This window comes from Theropithecus gelada, chromosome 13 (assembly GCF_003255815.1).
Source record: "Theropithecus gelada isolate Dixy chromosome 13, Tgel_1.0, whole genome shotgun sequence".
Taxonomy (NCBI): Eukaryota; Metazoa; Chordata; class Mammalia; order Primates; family Cercopithecidae; genus Theropithecus; species Theropithecus gelada.
In genome coordinates this window covers 101,422,562-101,447,802 of record NC_037681.1, presented here as the reverse complement: position 1 = coordinate 101,447,802, position 25,241 = coordinate 101,422,562, and the positions used below count along the sequence as shown (strand labels likewise).

General features: G+C 40.4%; 1 protein-coding gene across 8 annotated transcripts in view; it reads right to left on the bottom strand.

Moving 5' to 3' along the window:
- Nucleotides 1–25,241, bottom strand: part of CTNNA2 (catenin alpha 2) — a 1,475,417-nt gene that overhangs the window by 100,615 nt on the left and 1,349,561 nt on the right. For all 8 annotated transcript variants that reach the window (XM_025354028.1, XM_025354027.1, XM_025354025.1 and 5 more), the window contains 2 exons: nt 4,721–4,813; nt 3,761–3,917 (listed from right to left, as the gene is read on the bottom strand). In XM_025354028.1, coding sequence (XP_025209813.1) covers nt 3,761–3,917; nt 4,721–4,813 — 250 coding nt within the window. The remainder of the gene's footprint in view (nt 1–3,760; nt 3,918–4,720; nt 4,814–25,241) is intronic.

Genomic DNA, 25,241 nt, shown 5'->3' with positions numbered 1-25,241 from the left:
ATCAAAAGAGAGATACTGAATGAACATGCCCATTGAGAAGGGGCGATCAGTTACACACTTTTATTCTAAGGTGTTTTGAAAAGAAAGAATTCATGAAGTAAAGAGGGAGAGGAATGATGTTGCAAGTAGAAAGGAATTGAGATGAAAATAGTAATAAAAGGCAAATGTATTCTAGAGATTATTCCCTTGCTGGGAAAAACTACAATGTTTTGGTGGCACACTCTAATATCAAGTGTGGTATTTAAACATGTTATGAAATATTTGATTGCAACATACTTTATTGTAAACCTCCTTACATTTTGCAACATTACTATTTTAGAATGTTGTTATGAAAAAAATCAATAATGACCAAACTCTTTCACTATTGTAAACCACAAGGCTGTAGATTCAAAAAAAATAAAGTTCACTGTGAATTTTAAAACAAACTTAAGACTGTAGAGTTAAAAAAATAAAGAAAAGTAAAAAACAAAAAAACAAAACAAACAAACAAACAAAAAAAACTCTTGGACATTATGAGATCAAGTTAATAGCTTTTTCAGATCTTAGCTTCCTACTACTTTCTGAGCCAATCCAAGAATTAAACTGTCACATGATTAATGCCAAGATGCTTATTTTAAAACATTATTAAAAATTGTAGGTTTTCCAAAGTGGGAAGAAGTTTAAATGTTATAACACAGTCATTTCACTTTTTTATGTGCACAGGCCACATCTGAAAATTGGTTTTGCTCCTGTAATGTTAATAGCTAGCATCATTGCTCCCCAAACTTGTTGCATTTCATATGGACAAATTTAATATCAGATATAGAAGTTAGGGTAGCATTAAAAAAAATAAAAAAACTACCATCTTTTAAAAACAAAGATCTGTTTTTATTGTTTTTTAAATAGAGTTTCCTGCCCAAAGAGATATTCCCCTAAGAAGAAACTGATACATAAAATGTCATTAATGCCATTTCAAAATATCTCCTGGGCCAAACTTGCAATTTACTTTGTAAATGTTTGGCTCTAGCTCAGAGAGAAGATGAGAAGTAGTTTCCCTACCTATTGGGCTGTGTCCACAGCCTACCAGCAGGACAGAGTGGGCTGTATCATTATTTGTCAAACTCCGTCTGTGGAAAGGTGCCTGCTGCCTCTGATTGTCAACTCCAAAGGCATGCTCCAGCAGGCCCTGCCAAGCTGGCTTTCTGACAGCGCCTGTTCCTTTTCCTGCCATGGCATGCTGTGGCACTTGTACCACTGGGGTTGGACTGCACAGTATTATCAGCAGAAGCCAAAGTCTTTTCTTCTTGCTAGTAATAATGAGATGCACAACGGAATGGCAAGGAGAAAAGGGAGCAAAGAGGCAGGGCTCGGGGGAGGAAAATTAAGAAAAGCTTTGCCCTATTGAAAAACTCTGAGATAAGACCTCCTTCACCTTGCTTGTTCCCACCCTCAGAAATTTTTGTACATGCATTTAAAAGAATAGTTGGAAACGTTGTAAGTTCTGAAATGATTCCTCTCTGGAAAAGGCAGTGTACAGGTATTTCTTATTGATTTGAAGGCAGAAGGGGATGCAGAAGATTTTCAGGGGCTGTCAGGATGGCTGTGTGAAATCTGAGGCTGGTTGGGAAAGGCTCTTATTTGGAGCACCATAGTTATCCTGGAAAAAAAAAAAACTGACCATATACTATAAAGATTAGTATCAGTGGCCACCTTGGTATTCTCCAACACCCAAATCACCAACATACCTATCTAAGCAATTTCCAAATACCTTATGAGAGATTCATTTTGTGGTGTTATCTTTTACAAGATTAGGACTCAGCTATCAGCAAAGCAGAAAATAATAAAGCAGAAATGGGCCATGTGTGGTGGCTCATGCTTGTAATCCCAGCACTTTGGGAAGCCAAGGCAGGCGGATCACCTGAGGTCTGGAGTTTGAGACCAGCCTGACCAACATGGAGAAACCCGGTCTCTACTAAAAACACAAAATTAGCCGGGCGTGGTGGCTCATGCCTGTAATCCCAGCTACTCTGGAGGCTGAGGCAGGAGAAGGGCTTGAACCCAGGAGGCGGAGGTTGCGGTGAGCCAAGATTGTGCCATTGCACTCCAGCCTGGGCAACAAGAGTGAAACTTTGTCTCAAGAAAAAAAAAAAAAAGAAAGAAAAGAAAAAAGCAGAAATGACAACATATTGAGTTCTTTTATCAGCTAAACTCTAGATATGGTGATATTTAAATGAATAGTTGCTTTGATGAGTCATCAAAAATGAAGACCTTGGGAATAAAAAACAAGACAGGTTTCAGAAAGGGATTAAAGATTAGAATGAGAATGCCAGAGGTGGAAAAAGCAAGCTGGAATGAAAGCAGAAAGCATCAAAGGAAATTTCCTTTCTATCTTGACTTACTGAGAATTATATAGTTTCTGAAAAGAGGATGATCTGGATCTTAATACCATCTCTGCCAAGTTACCTACCCTCTCAATGACTTAGTTTTCTTAAAACAAAACCTAGAATTACTAGTACCTATTTTATAGATTTTTGATGAGAATTAAATCAAGCAGCAGAGAGTAAGGTAAATTCTAGTCACAGGCCACATGTTACATCAATGTTCCCATCTGCCTTGGCTTGCCCCATCATTGAAAAGCTGGCTTTTTGATTATCCATCAAATCTACAGATTTGACTACGCTGTTCTTAGACAAGCCCCAGTGGGAATTTATTTTGTTTCTTCCGGAAAAGAAAAGGCTGCAACTAGAAATATTTCTAAACATGACGGCCCCCTTCAGAAATCACTTCCACACTGTTGCGGGCAGAGGTCCTGTCCGCCAGGTTCCCACCAACAGTGATGCAATGTCTCCCTCAGCCCTCAATCAGCCAAGAACCAGCAGGTCATCAGGGCTAGTACTGCCTGAGTCAGTAGGTGTGAGTTCCACACACCTGTGTAGAATCAACACCTGGCCAATTTGAATTTCCAAGGGTCAGCCAGCTCTTTCAACACCTCACAAAGAAGACTGATGTTTCCGGTGACCTCCTCCTCACAGAGATTCTTCCAGGTGAACTGGGCCAAATAAGTTAGGTCAAAAGCATTTGGAAAAATGCCCATTTGCTGGCTGGCAGACCAGTCTTGAAACAGACTCCATGAGTCCTGTTAAAGGGCAAACTGACTCCACAGTTATTCATGTCTACGATCATCCTCCAGTCTGGCTTCATTTACAAAGAAAGTTATAACTTCAAGTGATGAGTTCTATTTTATTTCACTCACTTCCTTCTACAACCTCATAGACAAGTGCTCAAAGCCTTCATGGCTACCAAGTCCCTGCTAAGGGGTAAGTTCTGTGGCTGATATCTCTACCTGTGTTATCACAAACCTCCCCTTGTTGGAAAAAAAACAACAAAAACTTAACATAGCCAAACTGGAGTAACTGATCACCTATTTTTAAGATATAAACTGTGTAGATTAATGAATTTCATATTCCCTGGCCCTTTTTTATGTGAGTGATTCAGATACATCAAAGGCCATCCTGCTTTATAAACTCCAAACACTAAAAAGGAATATAAGCTACCTTAAATAATGTATTCCCTTTTAATGCCTTGACTCCATGTCTTGAAATAACAAACACCGAAGCATTTAAGAGGGTGTTACAATCACATTTGCAGAGATGATCAAAAAAGCTCAAGGATCTAAGGAGTGTGCCTGAAACACAGACCCATGACATTTGTGAGACATTCCTTATGTCATTCAGTTGCTGTCCTCCAGCTGCCTTGTAAGGGACCTGTTTGTGGTGATTACCTGAGACAGAGAGGAAGTCATCCACTGAGGTGATGTCATCCACGGCCTCTGTCAACACTCGGACCTGCTTCTCCCACTGGTCTTTGAAGACGTCCATGTTATCCTGAGCAACTTTGCTCTGTGGTCGGGCAGCCAGTGTCAGAGCGGCATTGATGACCTATTTGTTGGAAACAATCCAGGGACATGATGACCACACACTTCAAGAGAGGAATGTACCATGTACCCTGTACGTTCTACAGATAAGTGGGTTCTTGGTGTTCAGAAGGACAACCAAACACATAAAAGATAAAGTAGGTTTTCAACTACCATTAATTTCTGTTTGCTTCTTTTTAAGACATAATAGTTTGCCTCAGGTTTCAAAAAGTGTTTGCTGGACAAGTCTCATTTACTTAGCACAGATACAGCAGAAATGCCACTCTTGCTTTCCACATGTGCAAGTTTATGATTTAGCTGCCGAGACAAGGTAAATAGATATGGAACATTTAAATCACAACCCAAAACAAATAGAACAAAGTCAACAGGAGTGGAGAGTGTAGTGGCACAATCCCAGCTCCCTGCAGCCTCGAACTCCTGAGCCCCAGCAATACTCCCACCTCAGCCTCCCCAGTAACTGGGACTACAGGAATGCACCATCACACCCAGCTAATTTATTTTTTGTAGAGATGGAGTCTCACTATGTTGCCCAGGCCGGCCTTGAACCCCTGGCCTCAATCAATCCTCCCACTTCAGCCTCCCAGAGCACTGGGATTACAGGTGTGAGCCACCATGCCCAGCCCCTGCCATGGTAATTCTGAAGAGACCGGTGTAGTTTATTCTTTCTGAGAAAGGTAGAACTTGAAATGGCTCATGAATGAGTAGCATTTTCCAGCAAGAGGAAATAGAGAAAGGAAAGGAGGGGCACAAGGGCTGGAGTGGAGAAGGTCACTGACAAGCTTTTGAAACAAAGTGAATGAGGCTTACCTGGGGACACAGGCTGTCAATCTGGGTGGCTGCCATCCGAACTAATTTCACCCCTTCTTCATTGTTGGAGATGGAACAGGCTAAATTGGCAACCTGTATTGAAGAGGATTTTAGTGAATATTAGGTTGGGGCAAAGGGAAAGTATACTGTTGCTCGGCCTTGTACCTTCTCTGGCAGATGTCTCTTCCAGGAGAATTCTTTCGGAAATAAAATAAGGGTACCCTGGCCTTCATGTAGAACCAACTATTACTACTTCTTATGCTAATTTAGGCATTTCTGTCAGAAGAGGCATTTCACGACTCTCAAGCATATGCAAGGTTGCGTTTTAACAGGGTTTTTGAACTGCTTTTTCTTATGAACTGCCTTGATCCGCCTACACTCTCTGGAGCCCCCTAAGACTCATCGTCAAATGCAAAAACCCTGTGATCCTGGCCGTATCAGTACTCATTTCTGACCCTGTAGAGTTGAGTGAGAAGAATGCTACAGGAAATTATTTGGGCTTGAGAGAATCATAGTAAGCTGACAATTATGGTGCCCTGCCCCCCAAAATTCCTGATCTGCCTGAAAATTTTAGTCCACTAATAGCCAATTCAAATGTTATTAGAGGCCAGCTGTTACGAGCAATGTGACAAAAAGGTTTGCAGCATTCAATACACAATGGTGGAGTACATAGTAAATTACAATGTGCAGATCTAGTATAAAGACATTCAAATTCGATGGCCTCCGTGGTTCCTGGCCCCTTCCATCTTCAAAGCCAACAGTTTTTCTTTTTTTCTTCTTTTTCCAATCCTGGGTTCCTGGCCCAAATTTGAATGTCTTCTTTACCCCCAATTCCTTGGTTCCTGGCCCCTTCCATCTTCAAACAGTTGGCTCTGAAGATGGATGGGGCCAGGAACTAAGGAGGGGAGAGGAAGCAAGACATTCAAATTTGATTTTTAGGAACACTACGGTACCCCAAACAGTCGGACTGAATTCAAGTTCCCAGGTCAAGTGGTTCAACTTGTGTTATTCCTTCTCTTGAAGGAGAGTTGGTAATTCAAGGTGAGATTGATTAGCCAAGGTCAGCAGCTACAAAGCCACCATCAAAAGACCAATCAGTCCCATCAGGCTGGTATCAAGACAACACAAGAATGGGGATATGAAACGTCAAATAAAAGGAGAAGGACAGCAAGGGGTAGGAGCTATGGAGCAAACAGAACAAGTGATTAGCAGATAGAATCCCCGGAGTCTTTTGGCCACCTGCTTTTTTGGTATCCTGCTTATGTCTGGTCTCCAAAACTGAGCTGCTCTCCTCCTATGCCTTAATGTCCTAGGATTTTAGAATGTACCACCCATGCTTATAGTTCCTAATGTGAAAGAAACCTTAGGCAGTATGACACAGTGACAAGAGTACAGGCCTGGAGATCAGAAGGCTCAACCACTGGGCATCTTTATAAGGCATTTCGCATCTTAGATTGCTGCTTCCTTATCAGCAACATGAGATGAGTTGAGGGTGATAGAATACTTTTAAAGATTACTTCAATAAACCATTAGTGTAAAGAATAGGGTTTTGGAGTTATTAAGGGAGAAAAAGGATGCATTATATCTATTTCAGTGAGAAAATGTACTAGGAGAAATTATGACAACTGAATTCCAAACATTACCATTCAGTTTCTTATAGTTTATAGTTTACACCTTTGATTTTCATTATTTTACTTAGTTTTCAAAATAAGTGTGAAAAGACATATGCCTTCTTGGGACCATTCACAGAAAAAAAGACATATGCCTTTTTGGGACCATTCACAGATATCTAAGGTTCTTAGATGTGTAGCAGGGACTAACGATGCAGGTCTCTTCAATTTCTTTTTCTTATATCATAATGTCTTCACTCCACATTTTTATTCATCTGTGTTATGTCTGTATTCTATATTCTATTTCATTTTTGATACAAGTGCCTGACTCAGTGCATGACACAGAATTGGTGTTTCATACATGTTTATTTAATAAATTAAACAATAGCTTGTAAACTTAGTGTAACTCATTGTAGACAGTAATTTGGAATACACAATGGTTAAATGGTGCCCTCAAAAATAAAGTTGAGCTTCACCCTTAATCTGTCAAGGCAAATGTTCACCTTCTAGCAGATATTAACCAACGATATAGTGTTAACCAATGGTTCCTACATTCTGATCCATGGTGTGAGTCCAGAATGCAGCTTCCCCTGTCCAAAGTGGCATGTGAGGGAAAAAAAAACCAGGATAGTGGAGAATCTTCTAGAAAGATACACGTATTTACAGTTCTACCTTTTAATATTCAATTAAATTTTCCCCATATCTGCTTTTGAACAACCTCTCATTCTATGAAACAGTGATAATTTTAGATGATGGCTGTTTTTGCCCTGTACCATCCCTGCTTGCTGTGTGAAAGACTTGAGATCACACTTTTGCAAACAGTGAACAATTGCTAGAGTTTAGGACAACAACAATGTGAAAACTTAAAAATGCCCCGAGAATCAGGTAATTTTTTGCATTTCTGTAAAAAGCATAAGAAATTACCAACACTCTTAATGAAATAATGGATCCAGACCAAGTCGAGCGACAACCAGATATCATGTGTTTCTTGACTGAGTGACATACCACTGTCTATGAAATATTCTCACCAAAAGAAAAAAAAAAAAGATCAGCCATTTAGGATCAATTTTCAATTTACAGAAAATTCAAGAGAAAAAGAAACATGTAAAATAAAACTACATACATGCAATCATGAAACTCCTGATGGTTAAAAACTGTTGGAAAAAAGACATAGATCTCAGTTGTGTCCTGAATAGAAAAAACAAACTGTAATATACATATATACATAAATATGTAAATAAGCAAAGACGACATTTATGAAACCATCAAGGAAATTTAAATATTAACTAGATATTTGATGATACTGAGGAGTTATTAATATTTTAAAGTATGCTAATTGTATTTTTTTTTAAAGAATCTATAGCTTTTAGAGATATATAATCAAGATGCTTGTGGATGAAATGATGTTTGGAATTTGCTTCACAATATCTGGGGTTGGGGAAATGGGTGGAAATGTAGACAAAACAAGATTGGCCATTAGTTTATAATTGAAGCTGAGTGACAGTGTATGATGGTTCTTTACACATTCTTTACTTTGGGATATGCTTAATATTTTCCATACTAAAAAACTTTTTTCCTAAAAGTAGCAGCCACAACATATTATATCACCAGCTCTGGAAAACACTTTCCTGCATCTGTGAGTGTCTCCAGGGAGCACAGTGTAAGCCAGGGAAACCTGAGTGTGGTTTGGAGTTGAGGCTTGCAGACAGAAGAGGGTACCTGCCTGAGCACCGATGAAGAGTGCTATAACTGGACTCTGTCAGTCACAGCATAGCTCCCCAGATCACAGAGCTTCCCACTTATGCTGACTGCGAGTCACCTGGCAGAAGTCGACCCTGTGGGACTTAGAACTCAGGAGAGCTGGACTCTAATAGAGGGAAACACTAACCAGTAACTTCCACATAGTGAAAATAAACTTCTCTTTGTGTATCTTTTGAACTGTTTTCTCATCCTTTAAATTAAACTCTATTATCCCTTAGGCCTAATGAGGTAAATTCCTCACCAAACAGAATCTTAGTAAGGGGAAACCACGCTAGCAATGCTTGGCAAAAATAAAGAGCTGGCACCTCTTGATAGTCCTCCAGTTATGTATTCTCTTTAATTGTACTGATCCATAAATCCTAAAGTCTGGCAGCCTACACTCTGCAACGTATTCCTGCTATTTAATTCCACTTAAAACTCAGAATTTCATTCACCTTGTATTTTCTTTGGAAACATTCTGAAAATATTTCCAATACGATGCTAAGGATTTCAGTATCTTCAGATGCAGGCTTACATATTTTAAGTTGGTCGTGGGCTCTATCCAAATACCTACCTTCCCTTTTTTATTTTGGCTTATCTTTCTCTGCTTCACACTGGACCCATTGGCACAGTGGTGACTATCAACTTGGTTTTATATACTTTGATTTCTAGAATTTCCTCTGCAAATGATCCTTAGCTTCATTGCTTGAGGCCGTCCCCAGTCAATAATGTAGCTTGGGCCAGATGCAGTGGCTCATGCCTATAATCCCAGCAATTTGAGAGGCTGGGGCTCCTAAGAAGCCAGGAGTTGAAGACCAGCCTGGGCAATGTGGCGAAACCTCATTTCTACTAAAAATACAAAAAATAGCCAGGGTGTGGTGGCACACACCTGTATTCCAAAATACTCAGGAGGGCTGAAGCAGGAGAATTGCTTGAGACCGGGAAGTGCACGTTGCAGTGAGCCGAGATCATGCCACTGCACCCCAGCCTGGGTGACAGAGAGAGACTCCATCTCCAAAAAAGAAAAAAATAATATAGCTTGAAATGCCAGCTAACACCTCAACCTCAACAACATCAGTCCAAGATAACTATACATAGTAGGTATCTCAAAATTGATGGCTTTTTAATTTTTTTTTTTTTTTTTTTTAAGATGGAGTCTCACTCTGCTGCCCAGGCTGGAGTGTAGTGGCAAGAGCTCAGCCCATTGTAACTTCTGCCTCCCAGGTTCAAGTGATTCTTCTGCCTCACTCAGCCTACCAGTAGCTGGAGTTACAGGCACCTGTAACTCCTGACTAATTTTTGTATTTTTAGTAGAGATTGGGTTTCACCATGTTGGTCAGGCTGGTCTCGAACTCCTAGCCTCAAGTGATTCACTTGCCTCAGCCGGCCTCCCAAAGTGCTAGGATTACAGGTATGAGCCACCACACCTGCCAGTATCTGATAATTGATTTCAACAACCTGTTCTTTAACTAGATCTCTGTTACAACATCAGAAACTGTGGTAAAGTAAATGTCCTATTTTTCAAAGCTACTATTTTCTCCTCTATGGTCAATTTCTCATGATAAAGGGTGATAAGAGGAAGTATGGAGGAGGAAGGGAATGGTGGACTGGAATTACTAAACATTTGAAAAGATTAATGTGAGTGAAAAAGCAGACAATAGACTATGAATACATTGCAACCTCAAAGATGTTGAACACCACAATTAAATCTGATAGAATTTTGAAACCTACTTGAGGCAACCAAGCAGAAAACGTTTATGAGATATACTTGCCCAACTGGGCCCCGCCTCTGCCTTCTCCACTGTTGAATTATTTACAACTTAACTGAAGCCACGAGATTTAATCGCCTTCCTGGAAGCTTAGAAAACAATACAGCATTTCATTAAGTATTAAATTTTGAGCAATTTAGATTGATCTGGGATTTCTGAAAGTGGAATAAATCATGACTGTAGGTGGTAGAGATTGTTGGTGAGCTAATTGTACTAAATACCTACCAATCTATTAGAAAGAAAAGCTCTCCTTAACTTCTGAGAGCCTAATGGATCTGGGGAAGTAAAAGCTGAGAAGACTGGGCCAGTCTATCTCTGACATAGTACCTTAAAACCAGTTATCTTGAGGGAAAGGAGGAAGCTTAGCAGCCATCATTAAATTGTGTGCTGCTGACCACAAAAACTTTAGGATTACAGAAAAAGAAGAGACTTGTACTGCTAAGTAGAATCAGTAAACATATCATGGAGTGGTAAACTATCCAACCTGCAGATTAATTTTCCAATTGCCTGTTTAGCAATACTTTCTGGATGCTCAATGAATATAATTTCTTTTTGCTCTTCTGGGCACACTTTGTAAGTATGTGAGTACTTAACATTAACTATATCATTAGCAGAATTAGAAAAGAACAAGAACAACAATAACAACAACAACAAAAAAAACAGCAAGGAGAGCCTATGCCTATGTTTTGAAGAAAGTAACTTAGTCTATTAATTGAATTTGTATTACAATTGGCATCTATCCTCTAACTCTTTAATAATCACCTCAGCAAACCAAAAGCAGAGTGACAATATTCCTGATAGGACTGTTAAAAATTGACAAAAGTAACTCAGGAGGCTGAGGCACAAGAATTCCTTGAACTGAGGAGGTGGAGGTTACAGTGAGCCAAGATCGCTCCACTGCACTCCAGTCCGGGCAACAGAGTGAAGCTGCATCTCAAAAAAAAAAAAAAAAAAAATTCACAAAAGTAAAAAAATCTGACTCCCTCATAAAAATATATTGTGACCTAATTGCTACAAAGATAATAAAATAATACCTAGGAATACAATTTACAAGAGATGTGAAGGACCTCTTCAAGGAGAACTATAACCACTGCTCGAGGAAATAAGAGAGGATACTAACAAATGGAAAAATATTCCATGCTCATGGACAGGAATAATCAGTATCATGAAAATTGCCATACTGCCCAAAGTAATTTATAGATTCAATGCTATTGCCAATAAGCTACCATTCACTTTCTTTGCAGTATTAGAAAAAACTACTTTCAATTTCATGTGGAAACACAAAAGAGCCTGTATAGCTGAGACAATCCAAGACAATCCTAAGCAAAAAGAACAAAGTTGGAGGCATCAGGCTACCTGACTTCAAACTGTACTACAAGGTTACAGTAACCAAAACAGCATGGCACTTGTACCAAAACAGATCTATAGACCAATGAAACAGAACAGAGATCTCTGAAATAACACCACATGCCTATAACCATCTGATATTCGACAAACCTGACAAAAACAGGCAATGGGGAAAGGATTCCCCATTTAATAAATGGTGCTGGGAAAACTGGCTAGCCATATACAGAAAACAGAAACTGGACCCCTTCCTTACACCTTATACAAAAACTAACTCAAGATGGATTAAAGACTTAAATGTAAAACCCAAAACCATAAAAACCCTAGAAGAAAACCTAGGCAATACTATTCAGAGCATAGGCATGGGCAAAGACTTCATGACTAAAACACCAAAAGGAATTGTAACAAAAGCCAAAATTGACAAATTGGATCTAATCAAACTAAAGAGCTTCTGCACAACAAAATAAACTAGCATTAGAGTGAACAGGTAACCTACAAAATGGGAGAAAATGTTTGCAATCTACCCATCTGACAAAGGTCTAATATCCAGAATCTACAAGGAACTTAAATTTACAAGAAAAAAAACCCCATCAAAAAGTGGGCAAAGGATATGAGCAGACACTTCTCAAAAGATGACATTTATGTGGCCAAAAAACGTATGAAAAAAAGCTCATCATCACTGGTCATTAGAGAAATGTGAATCAAAACCACAATGAGACATCATCTCATGCCAGTTAGAACAGTGATCATTAAAAAGTCAGGAAACAGGGCGGGTGCGGTGGCTCATGCCTATAATCCCAGCACTTTGGGAGGCTGAGGTGAGTAGATTACCTGAGGTCGGAAGTTCGAGAACAGCCTAAAATGGAGAAACCCCATCTCTACTAAATACTAAATTAGCCAGGTGTGGTGGCACATGTCTGTAATCCCAGCTGCTCGGGAGGCTGAGGCAGGAGAGTCACTTGAAACTGGGAGGCAGAGGTTGCGGTGAGCTGAGATCACGCCACTGCACTCCAGCCTGGGCAGCAAAAGCAAAACTCCATCTCAAAAATAAATAAATAAATAAATAAATAAATAAATAAATAAAATAAATAAAGTTGGGAAACAACAGATGCTTGTAAGGCTGTGGAGGAAAGGAATGCTTTCACTGTTGGTGGGAGTGTAATTAGTTCAACCATTGTGGAAGACAGGGTACCTATTCCTCAAGGATCTAGAACCAGAAATACCATTTGACCCAGCAATCCCATTACTGGGTACACACTCAAAGGATTACAAATCATTCTACTATAAAGTCACATGAACACACATGTTTATTGCAGCACTGTTTACAACAGCAAGGGCATAGAACCAACCCAGATGTCCATCAATGATAGACTTGATAAGGAAAATATGGCACATATATACCATGGAATACTATGCAGCCATAAAAAAGAATGAGTTCATGTCTTTTTCAGGGACATGGATGAAGCTGAAAGCCATTCACAGAAAACTAATGCAGGAACAGAAAACCAAACATGGCATGTTCTCACTCATAAGTGGGAGTTGAACAATGAATGACAACACATGGACACAGGGAGAGGGAACAACACACGCTGGGGCCTGTATTAGGGGGTGGGGTGCAAGGGGAGAGAAAGCATTAGGACAAATACCTAATGCACATGGGGCTTAAAACCTAGATTATGGGTTGATATGTGCAGCAAACCACCATGGCACATGTATACCTGTGTAACAAACCTGCACGTTCTGCTCATGTATCCCAGAACTTAAAGTAAAATGTATAGTGACCATTTAAAAATGCAAGATGTTTTTTAATCACCCAAAGAAAACCCCTCACAGCTATTGATAAATAGAGCATCATGGCTGTAGAATTCAGTTTTGTGTGGACACCACCACAGAAAAGCAGCTCTGTCTCAAAAGTTCGCAGTCTTGTTTGAACACTCACAAGAAAAGCCAAAATGCCTGGAAGGCTGAGCTTCAATTAGACATTAAAAACATCTACTAATAGAGTATTTAGGCATTTAACTCCAAAGTGATATGAAGTACATCAGAAAAATGAGAAAATTTTCCCTTTTTCTGGCCCTGGAAATCAAATTACATTAATATTTGTGATTCTGTTCAGTTTGAAACACCAGCAAATATTCACTGCATTCAACTCCCAAACACCGAATCATTTCATTAATTTTTACAGCTTCAGGTATCATATTGGTGTTTTAAGAACACACTATTGAAATAAAGCAGAACAGCAATTCGAAGGTCCATAAAGCACTTACTCCTCGTGTTGATATTTCATCATCATTGTAAATTTGAGAATAAAATGAATTTATTTACTATTAAAGGGGAATTACTTTAATTTATAGTCAGTCATGTGGCCATATAAAACCACAGAGAGGATGGTGGCACAGATTTCACGCAAAACCTTTTTCTCTAAAACTATCATCACAAGGAAAAGTGCTGTGGTCTCCATCTGAAGATTTATTCATTCATCTGTGCTGATGCAATTAGTACCCACGAAGGTATTAACATATATGCCTGTCTTCTAGAGAACCTCAAGGTTCCTACAGAACATGACTTCTATAACACAAATGGAGTTTCACAATTCAGTAAGGGTGGAAATGATACACCTCCCTGAAACCTTTGAGAGGCAAGACGGAAGCAGCTGGTAGACAAAGAGGCTCAGCCTTTGATGATCAGCTTCCAGGGAGATGGGCGTAGGAATAGGCTAAATGCCACCATCAAAATTGGACTTGAAGAGAGTCAAGTCTGGCTGCCCAGAAGAATATTGTAGGAGTTGTCTCTTTTCTGCTGAGGTATTATGGAATCCTTTTCAAATCAGCAGCTACACACTGGGATAAGTTTATCAGCCTGCTTAACAGTCACTGCCATTCTAAAGGATAGAGGAAACTTAAATAGCAGGGATAATTTGATCAGGGAAGGATGGCTCAGTGGATGTCAGCAGCTGGGGCTTAAGTACACTGGGGGACAGGAGGAAATGAATCACTTTTTCTTGCCTCTGTTTTAAAATGACCTCTATAAAGCATCTGGCACTCTTGATCATTCTACATAATTTTAAAAATCATAATTGGTAAGACCTGGGCTTTGAAGTCAAGCAGCCCAGAGTTTATGTTCTGACTCTTTTTCTCTCCAGCTGGGTGACAGCTGTTGCATCTCTGAGCCTCAATTGTATCTCAGTTATAAAATACAAATATAAAATATTACAATGTTGCAATAAGAGATTAGTTAACCCAGCACCCAGTAAGGATTTCAAGAATGTTACTGCCATAAGATGCACTTTATTGAAAGCCCACCCCATAAAAGTGAAAATATATTTGAATGACATTATGCAATCATTGATCACTCATTCAATAAATATCAAGTGCCTACATATGACAGACATGGAAGACACAAGTAAAATATCTCTTATGCCGTAGATGAGCTTATATTTTGGTGGAAAGACAGAATTTAACAAAGTAATGCATTAGAAGTTTATATTGTGATGAGTATTACGAAAGAAATAAAGGGAAGACAATGATGAAAATGGAAGGGAGCCCTACTATGTGATCACTTGGATAGTTGTATTCCTCAGTTTTGTATAAAGTTACAACTCTCAATTATTTCAACCCTTGTTATATCCCAAATATTTTATAGCTTTTATATACACTTTTAACCAATATTTTTTAATAATTGAACAAGATTCCCTAATGTTGTTGCCTTAATTATTTGGTAAATCAATTCTTTGTTGTCATGCATTTAGGGAAGTCTCCAATGTTGGCTGTTACCAAAAACAAAGTAATACGCATCTTTAGGCATCTAGTTTTTGCTCCTGTCAGAAGTGAAATTTCTGCATCAGGAAAATTGTTATGGCATTTGTTTACCCGTGACCATAGGCCTTGCTGAAAGGTCCCTGGAATGAGTGAGTTGCCTATTTTCCAGGGCTACCAGCATTGCATCCCATATTCCTCAACACTGTTTCTTTTTGACTTATCTACAAACATATCATCCAAATGTCCTTCTAACTCTTCGTTCTATAAACCGCAAGTGCAAATCAGGATTGCTTAAGTAGCCACTTCACATTTCCCAGCTAGACTGAATTCTTGCAATACAGAATCTCCACTTTACTCCTCCACACATACCTGGGATCACAGTTGCTAAATTCCAATTTTTCGAATTTACTAATTCCCACAAACTCTCTTCATGTTGTATAGAGGACCATTCAATTTGTCATAACTTAACCATACATAGGAGGGCCCCGAGTTCTCTAATCTAGAATTAGGAGGAAATACAACTTTTCTGTATCAGTTAATCAAATAAGTGTGTCATCAAATTAGCATACACTAGCTAATATCAAGTGAACCTTATACAACATCCTGTCACATGGAACAACAAAGAAATTTGTTCATGGTCCCACCAGGCATTGTACCCTTGACTGTAGTTATACATCTGTAAAAACACAAATCTGCATTTTCTAGAGCTCTTCTGGGATGCAGAGCTGCTCTTTTGCCTGTGTTCTTAAGGATACACATACCACTAGCAAATGCTGTTTGCATGCCTCTGCCCAAATTAAAGTGATCAGTCTGCCCTGGAGACTTTATGGAGGTAATCACCAGCTCACATTCATGAACAAATTGATGTGCCTGCTTCATAGCTGAATCACTCAGCATAAATCTATACCCTTCATATATAAAAACCTCAGTGGCTTAAAATAATGCAGTAAAGCATCACCTAATGCCTTCTTGATGCTGGCTCATCAATAATGTGTGGTTATGTGAAAAGGATAGGAGGGGCTTATCATATCTTACCTTAAACCATGCCGGGAATGTAATGCCCTTTTAATTACTAAAGGCATCAGGGGATTTTGTTTTCTCCATCTTTACATGGAGGAACTAAAATCTTGCAACTCTCCACCATTATTTAGTTTTCAGCATCTCATGTAAGTAAATGAAATCTCAACTTAATTCCAGTGAATAAAACATATTGACCTTCATATATGTGGGCTGCATATTAGGACGAAAACTCCAGGATCCATCTCTAGCAATGCATGAGGGCTGCACTGAACCATCCGGTGCTTGACATTTAACGGAAGCCAAGGAACATTTCCAGAATGAAGATCCAGATGAATAAATAAGTGCAGCTATTCTCTAAAGCCTGGTTTCCTACATTTCCAGATGACAAGTAGAAGTGTGGAGTCAAGGCCATATTCACAATGCAGGATGAATCTAACCATCCTAACCAATATTGGATCTTTGACTGCAGCCCGCTTCACACAGAATGAAGAAGACAGTCGTGAGTCCCCAGTTTATGTCCCATATTGTCTTCTTTTTTTGTGGAGGGGATGCCTCCACCAATTAAACTAGCAATCTTCCAAGGTTCAATTCAAAATCCACGTGTTGCTGAAGGCATCCCAGTAGAAACAGATCTCTTCCAAACACCTTCAGGCTTACTGGCTGTGCTACCCATTGCAACTCACCACATACTATTGTCTTACTCATTATTTATTATATGAATGGAGGATACCTACACACAGAATTAGATTTATAAATCCAAGATACACACACAGATATCATGCATCTTCAACTAAATTTCCACATCTTTGAGGATAACGATTGTATTTTTATTTTCATCCTTGTGGCTCCCATGGCTCTCTGTAGAAGTCCTTGTAAACAGTAGCTATAAATGTGGTTCCAAGGCAGCCTCCCTGTCATTAATGTTTTCTTACCTCCTGCTCCCATCTGCCCTTACCTCTGGGGTAGAGCTCTTTCTTATCGCTGTTGGTTTATCTAGAAAAGGATACTAATTGATTAATCAAAGTAACTATTCACCAAGGTCATATTTTCTTCTCCTAGGTAATATAACACCTTAATCTAATTAAGATGTTCCTGAAGGCTTTAGATCTTTAAAACACACACACACACACACACACCCCCCAAACAGTACTTCTTTTTTATCCATGGGAAATACATTCCAAGAACCCCAGCAAATGCCTCAAACCACAAATAGTACCAAGCCCTATATACATAATGTATTTTCCTGAACATGCATACCTATGATAAAGTTTAATGTATAACCTGGGAACAGTAAGAGATTGACAATAACTGTAATTAAATAGAACAATTGTAACAATATCCCAGCATTATTACTCTTGCACTTTGGAGCCATTATTAAGTAAAATAAGGGTTAATTGAACATAAGCACTAGGATATCTCTACAGCAGATCTAACAACCAAGAAGGATACTAAGTGACGAAGGGGCACATAGCCTCTACAATACATGTGCTGGACAAGGGAGGATTGATATCCAGGGTGGATGGAATGGCACTCAATTTAAAATGTATGAGTTATTTCTGAAATTTTCCATTTAATATTTTCAGACCACAGGTAACTGAAACTCCAAAAACCAAAACTATGGATAAGGGGGCACTACCATATACTGTTGAAATTTCAGGCTCCCCAGGCAACCCTTTGGGGAAATACATAAGGACAGGGAGTTTTCCTTAAACTCTGTCAACCCTGTCTAAAAGTTCTTTGGTCTTTTCTTCCTCTGACCACCTGCTTCTATAAATAAAGTCATATTGGAACACTTCTTTACCCTTTTTTACATATTGTCTATGACTGCTTTTGCATGACAATGGCAGATTTGAGTAGCTGTGACAGAGACCATATGACGCACAAGCCAAGATCTCTTACTATCCCTTTACAGAAGATTGCCAACCCCCAGTTTAGAGGAAAACTTGGTCAGATTTAACCATTTAATTTTTTCAGACCTGTCAAATATGCCAAAGCATCGTCATAGCAGGAAATGAGAGAAGTATCAACTTATAGTATTTATGACACAAGTAAAATCAAAGTTAAGTGGATCAAGGAGGAGCACAGGTTCTTAAAAACATAAAAATATATGCCCCTCCCAGGTCTCCTTAAAGCACTAAGTTCTGGGACCAGAAAACAAACAAAAAACCAGGAGGAGATAGGCATGAAGTAGAAGACCCAGAAGGACCTCTAGGATATTCTCCACTGCCCCAAACATTTACAAAAGAAGTTTGCAGGTGAACACAGAAGCAATTCTGAGTCAGTAATGCCATCTGGCTTACCTCTCAATGTAGCACTATCAACAACCTCTTCTTGAAACTGCAGGGTCACTCTAGAGGCCTCTCTAACCAAGAGGCCAATTTTGCAGCCTTTCATCTGTAGCTATATCCTTCCCGGATGTTCACTTCCTCATCGCTTACTGCTCCACTCCTGGCTTTAGCAGTCTGCATGGGTAGCCCAAGACAAAGCCCTAGAGTATATCTAATAGAAGGTACTAGTCCTCATTGGCTCCTTGGTAAACATCTGGTCTGGCCACTGCAATGGGTACTGCACAAAGGAGAAGTCCTGGGAACCTATGTCACAACTCCAGAAGGTTCCTAAGTAAATCACAGCAATGGAAATACGGGGTAGGGGAGACAACCTCACGACTGTCCTTGACTGCACCAGGAAACTGACTAAAGAAATGACCTTTGAACCAACTTATTTCCCTTAACATCTCCCTCCCTGCCCTCAGAACCTGTAACTTCTGCCTCCTATTACCTGCATTGCCTCACGGACTCTTTCCAAGCTCAACCCCTCAAACCTGTTCACTCCATCTTACCTGAGCTCTAGTGTCACCTCTTCTTTTATTTCAGATCTTTTATGGCATTTTCCCCCATGTTCTCTCATGAAGTTTTAATTCTCTCCATAGTGTAGAAGTTCAAGCTTGTTTGGGTGCAAAGCACAGCTCCCTTTTTCCATGCTTTTCCCCTGGGAGCAATCCCATCCATTCCCAGAGCAGGTGGTAGGCCAGGTCCCTCAGTCATCAGAGAGGGAAAAATCAAACAGTTTTCCATATCTGCTCTGTCTTAGGCTCATTAAACACTGCTATCAAAACCATCCAAGTATTGCAGCACCATCTCTGATACTCTCAAACCCTCCTCCCACATGGTCAGGCTCATCCCAATTCTGCTTTCTTTATATGACTTCATACTCTGGCTCCTAACACCTGCTTCAAGTTCTCCTCTGCTTAGTACCACTTATGAATAATGTTTCCTGGCTATCTAACATCACTAATCCATCAGTAAGGTCTCCCCACTTTCATCATACCTGTAGCTATTAGTTTCTTCCTGTGTCCTGCAAGACACATACACAGCCTGACAAGGCCTCCTGGTTTTCATTGATAACCAGTGCTCTCACAGGTCTCTCCCAAGCTGGAAGGTCCCCTGTTGAGTGCCCTGCAACTCTTCCTCTTATGGGCCACAAGCTGCTACTGAGAGCTGCAATTGCAACAGCTCCTTGCTCAGCTCTGAAATCTAATATTTCCATGATGCTCAGAAAGCAGGGCAGAGCAGTGCCAGAGGATGGGCAGGAGGGTTATTTCATGTCACCTGGGAACCCCTCAGAAAGGGCTCTGCCACATACAGTCCCTTTTTCTCCAAGGTGACCTTCAAGTAGCCACCTCTGCCTTGTTGTGCAGCAGATGCATTCCTCACAGTCCAGAGCCATGGTCACTAGTGGACCACAGATGCATTTGGTTTCACCTTCAGGTTCTCAGGAGACCATGGCTAGGTCTAGATGCAAGGCGCAGCTGCACTTTCAGAAGTGTACACAACCTCTGAGCCAAGGTTATGCTTGTACCCAATGCCCGTAGGAGCAGGCCAAGCCCCACAGTGCCCTTCAGATGTGCCTCAGCTTAGCAACTCTCTACAAGAGAAATGTTTTACTTTCATCCTCAGTAGGTCATTTTTTCCCCTCTAGCTGAATCAGTCTGGGTGAATGGCCAGTCAGTCTGACCTTTCAATCTGCTATGTGAAATAAAGATAAAGTTGGTGTTTGAATAGTCCCAGAGAGAAGCAAGTATGAGGAAATTCTATGTATCTTGCTTCTGTTTAGTTTTGCGCTCTAGAAGCTGGCTATTTAGTTATTTAACCCTGGGCTTTTGCCTCAAATAGGCTCTGCAATTTTTTGTGGGAACCAAGTTTAGCAAGCATACTCATTGCGTGAACACCAATAATATTTTTCAGGTGCACGTAGAGAAAAGGAGAGAAAAAAAGAGGGCTATAAAAATATTTGGAGGTCTTCATCTATGTAAATACTTAAATAAGCAATAATTACAATTATTGTTTTAGCATTCCCTGAAGACAGAAAATTTAACTTTCAAAAGTCTTAATACCCATTATTTCACAACAGATTATGTACACATAGATATACTTTTCCATTGGTATTTAGTTATAAAATATGAGTAACAATCTATGCCTATGGGCCAAATATAGCCAGTGGCTCATTTTTGTATGGTTTTAAAGCTAGAATGATTTTACACTTATAAAGGGCAGTTAAAACACCTACATACAGAAAAATCTGTGAGACTCTATGTGGCCTACAAAGCTGAAAATAGCTACTATTCTTACCAATAGAAGTTGGCTGACCCCAAAGTATGATGGTATATTTATAAAAACTACTCCGGTGTTTGTCTGCATGCCCACCAGGACATGAGTTACCCCAAATGCTCCAACCCCAGCAATCTTTGCCTCCGATCAAGGGAGCCATCTGTGCTCATATTTCCCAAGTTCGTCTCTGGTTGTGTTCTTCAAAGGCAAGGACCTTTTTATTTCTCATCTCTTAATATTTATGTGTTTATTTAGTTTACATAACCCCTATGTCACCATTCATTATTCCACCAGATACAGCTTTTCCAAAAGTCTAATCTGTCCTCAGGGACTGAAGAGTTGCAAAGTTTGAGAATGTTTCAGAGAATATGTTAGAGACTCACAAAGAATCAGTGTAAAAACATGTCAGAGGCAGCAGCCCTCCAATCTGGGCAAACACTCCCAAAGGGTCTACTTGAAGAAAAAAGCCCTCTCTGGAATGAGTATTTTTATTTGTTTATTTATTTAGGTGGTGGTGCACCTTCCATGTGCTGGGACCCATGAGATTCATGATCATGCCTGAAGCATGGAGTCGGGCTCCATTTCAGTGTGAGACAGTTTGGGGGATAGCTTTGCTCCCAGGAGTCTTGTCCACAGGGCAGTAGCAAGGGCAATACCTGGGGGCTTGTTAGAAATGTACAGCTAAGGGCCGGGCACAGTGGTTCACGCCTCTAATCTCAGCATTTTGGGCGGCTGAGGCAGGTGGATCACGAGGTCAGGAGATCAAGACCATCCTGACTAACACGGTGAAACCTCATCTCTACTGAAAATACAAAAACTTAGCCAGGCATGGTGGTGGGCGCCTGTAGTCCCAGCTACTTGGGAGGCTGAGGCAGGAGAATCGCTTGAACCCCAGGAGGCAGAGGTTGCAGTGAGCCAAGATTGCGCCACTGCACTCCAGCCTAGGCGACAGAGTGAGACAGCGAGACTCCGTCTCAAAAAAATAACAACAACAACAAAAAAAAACCAGCTAAGATTGAGAAAGACTGATCTATTCCAAACAAACTCTCATTTCCTTTCTCATGTGCCCCACATCTCCATCCATTCACCAAAAAGAATTTATTCTATAAGACAGAAAACTTTCCCTTGGTCATGCAGCTAACTTGCTGCAAGATGGAGACCAAGTTACAAGCCTCTATATTTCTGTTATTCATAAATTTGGACGCACATTGAAAATGCCTGAGATACATTAAAAAATATTGATGCCTGGGACCCACATTCATAAATTCCAATGTACTTGTCCTTGTGTATGGACAAGGCGTGGGCATTTTAAGGCTCTCCAGCTAATCCTAATATGCAGCCCTGGTGGAGAACTGTCTCCCTATTTGAAATTTAATCTAAATTTACTTTAAATTCAGTTAGAGTATTTCCAAGTAAATGACAGCCTCCTTCTCTTCTAAGGCGTTAGTCTGGGTCCATCAGCTTTGCTTTCTCCTTTGTAGAGGTCAACCAGGGAGAGGCCTCAGAGATGATCTCCCTCTCCCAATGACTCCCAACTTTGCCCCATCATAAAAATCACCTGGTGTGCTTGCTTAAATGTACATTTCACCAGAAGATTTTGATTCCAGAGCTCTGCAATGGGCCTGACAATTGCTGTTTCTAAAAGACTCCCCAGGTGCCACTTACGACAAAGCAGATTTCAGGTAAAACCAATCTAACACAAGCCCAGAAGCATCAGCATCACCTGGGAATGTATCAGGCATACAAATTCTCAGGCCTCACCCAGACATACAGAAATCAGAAGCTATGGGGGTGGGACCCAGTCATCTGTGTTTGCATCAGCCCTTCTGGTGGCTCCAGTGCATGCTCCAGTCTGAGACTCACAGGTCTACCACAAACGCTTCACTTTTTGACAAATAGTGCCCTGTCTTATAAAGTCCAGCCAACAGGAATTCCCCCATACCACACCTGCTTGCTTGCTTTCTAAAAAATTATCCTTATGTCATCACTTCTTACACCTCTCTGAAAGTAAGTTATCTAAGAATTTTTCTGACACTTTTAATTAGAAACTCCTAATTACTATCATCTTTCATGAATACTTTGGGTAAGAGTGAGACCTTGTCTTTTGACACAAAAAGCACATTTTCCTGAGCACTCAGGGTGGTGCAATCAACTGGGTCATACTGCTCAAATTTTTTCCCCTGAAATGCAGACATGTCCACAGACGATTTGTACAATGACCATATCTTACTACCTCCCCAATTTCAAAAAATGTTAGAAGGGTGACAAAAGGATTTTTTAAAAAAATCCATACAGTTCTTTGAGGATTCTTAGAGAAGTTTGCAATCAAGGAAATCCTGGATACCTGTGCAGTTCTTAAGATACTTTCAAAAGTTCTAATATTATTTTATTCAATTCTCACAGCACCTGAAATGATGCAAGAGTTGGAAAGTGTGAATTTTAACTGTGCAAACACTTTTTTATAAGCTCTTTTTTTGTTTTATCCTCAGAAAGCCATATGAAGAAGGTACTATCATTATCATTCCCATTTTATAGATGAGAAAACTGAGTCACAGAGAAGCCAGGCACAGTGGCTCTGCAATCCCAGCACTTTGGAGGCTGACGTGGGCAGATCACCTGAGGTCAGGAGTTTGAGACCAGCCTAACCAATATGGTGAAACCCCGTCTCTACTAAAAATACAAAAATTAACCAGGAGTGATGATGCATGTTTGTAATCCCAGCACTTTGGGAGGCTGAGGTGGGCGGATCACAAGGTCAGGAGTTCGAGACCAGCCTGGCCAACATGGCGAAACCCCATCTCTACTAAAAATACAGAAATTAGTCGGGCGTGGTGGCGCACGCCTGTAATCCCAGCTACTGGGAGGCGGAGGCTTCAGTGAGCTGAGATCGCACCACTGCACACTCCAGCCTAGGTGACAGAGCCAGACTCCATCTCAAAAAAAATAAAAAGAAAAAGAAAAAAGAAAGAAAAAAGAAAAAATTTGAGGCACAGAGAAGTTCAGTAGCTTTACTGAGGTCATACCAGAGTAAGGAGGAAATGCAGGTTTGAACTATAGTGGCCTAGCTTCAAAGCACATTCTAGAGATCCCTATATGATGCCCATTTATTGCTCACCGCAAACATTACAAACAGATTTTTCTATTCTTCAGATTAATAACCAGAAGCTAAGAGAGAGTATTAGGTTGGTGTAAAAATAATTGTGGTTTTTGACATTATTTTCAATGGCAAAAAACGAGATTATTTTTGAACCAACCTAATAGCTTGCCCAGATCATACAGCTAATAAGAGGCAGAGCTGATGTTTGAACCTGGAGTCTGATTCCAGGTCCCAGGCACATGTATTGCACCTTATGCAGTCCTGTCAGTGGGTAAGGTAGTCATTACCCCTACAGATCATGGAGCACCAATGAGGCAGCTTTTCAACTTTAAGTTACAGTCACTCTCTTAAGAGGGACGTAGGAAAAGCTGACATGATGAGTGTGATCAAGTCCTCTCCAGAAAAACCCTAGCATAAAATACATTTTCCAAGGGACAGGCTACAATGGGAGAGAAAACAAAGGCAAACATTTGATACTGAGGGTAGAGAGCAGACTGGTGAGGGGGAAACTGGAAAGTCAGGCTTGGCTGAATTCAGGGTGTTTTTTTTTTTCTTTTTTTTCTTTTTTTGTATGAGGCCGGTCCTGCTCCTGGGAGTTACCCAGATACAAGTCAAATCAGATTCCGAGTCACTGAACTTGACCAGAGTCGTTATTTCTCCCTTACTTCACAGTCACCGGGGAGCGCATCACCAACACAGAAGGGAAATCCAAATCATTCAGATTGAAAGAGGCCTCAAAGACTTCAGGGACCAGCCCTATGAAACTCCAGCTGCCAGGCAAGGATTCTCTCTTGAGCACACTGAGCCTGTCCAACCAGGCGGGAGAGGGCTCCTGAGATTGTGTGTGTTGGGAAGGCAGGGTAGTAAAAATTGCTATTAAAAAAAAAAATTCTAGCTGTGCAATCCTGCCTAGCACAAACAGGAACTACAAGAGGAGGAAAGTTAGTGAGAAGACATTGCTTGTCTTCTGCTTCATTCACTCACTCACCACATTTAATCAATCACCACACCAGCCTCTGGAAGTCACACACACACACACACACACACAAAGTGTATACTGCTCAGTGATGAGTGCACCAAAATCTCACAAATCACCACTAAAGAACTTACTCATGTAACCAAATACCACCTCTTCCCCCAAAACCTATGGAAATAAAAATTTAAAAGTATGAGGTGGGGGTGGCACGGGGGAGACATCTAATGAGATAATACAGGCCATAAAAGGGTGAATAGAGTCAAATACAAACGTGCTACAGTAGAGATCTATGCTCGTCAGAGTGGAACCACAAAGCGGGTGGAGAGTATTTTTTTTGTGCGTGAGAGAGCACATATGAGGGCAGTTGTTTAGGAAAAGCTTCAAAGATACACAGGTCCCTAGGCTTACAACAAGGCAGACTCCAAGATGGGGAAGAAGGTAATGGCAAAAATTAGGGGCTGGTGGCATACATAGGGAGACTATTCTAGGGAAGAAGAAAGAATGTGAGCCATGGCCAAGGAGACTGGAGTATTTGGAGACTGGCAAGCAGTTCAACGTGACTAGTCTGCAAGAGGGTAGTCAGCAGGAAATATGGCTGGG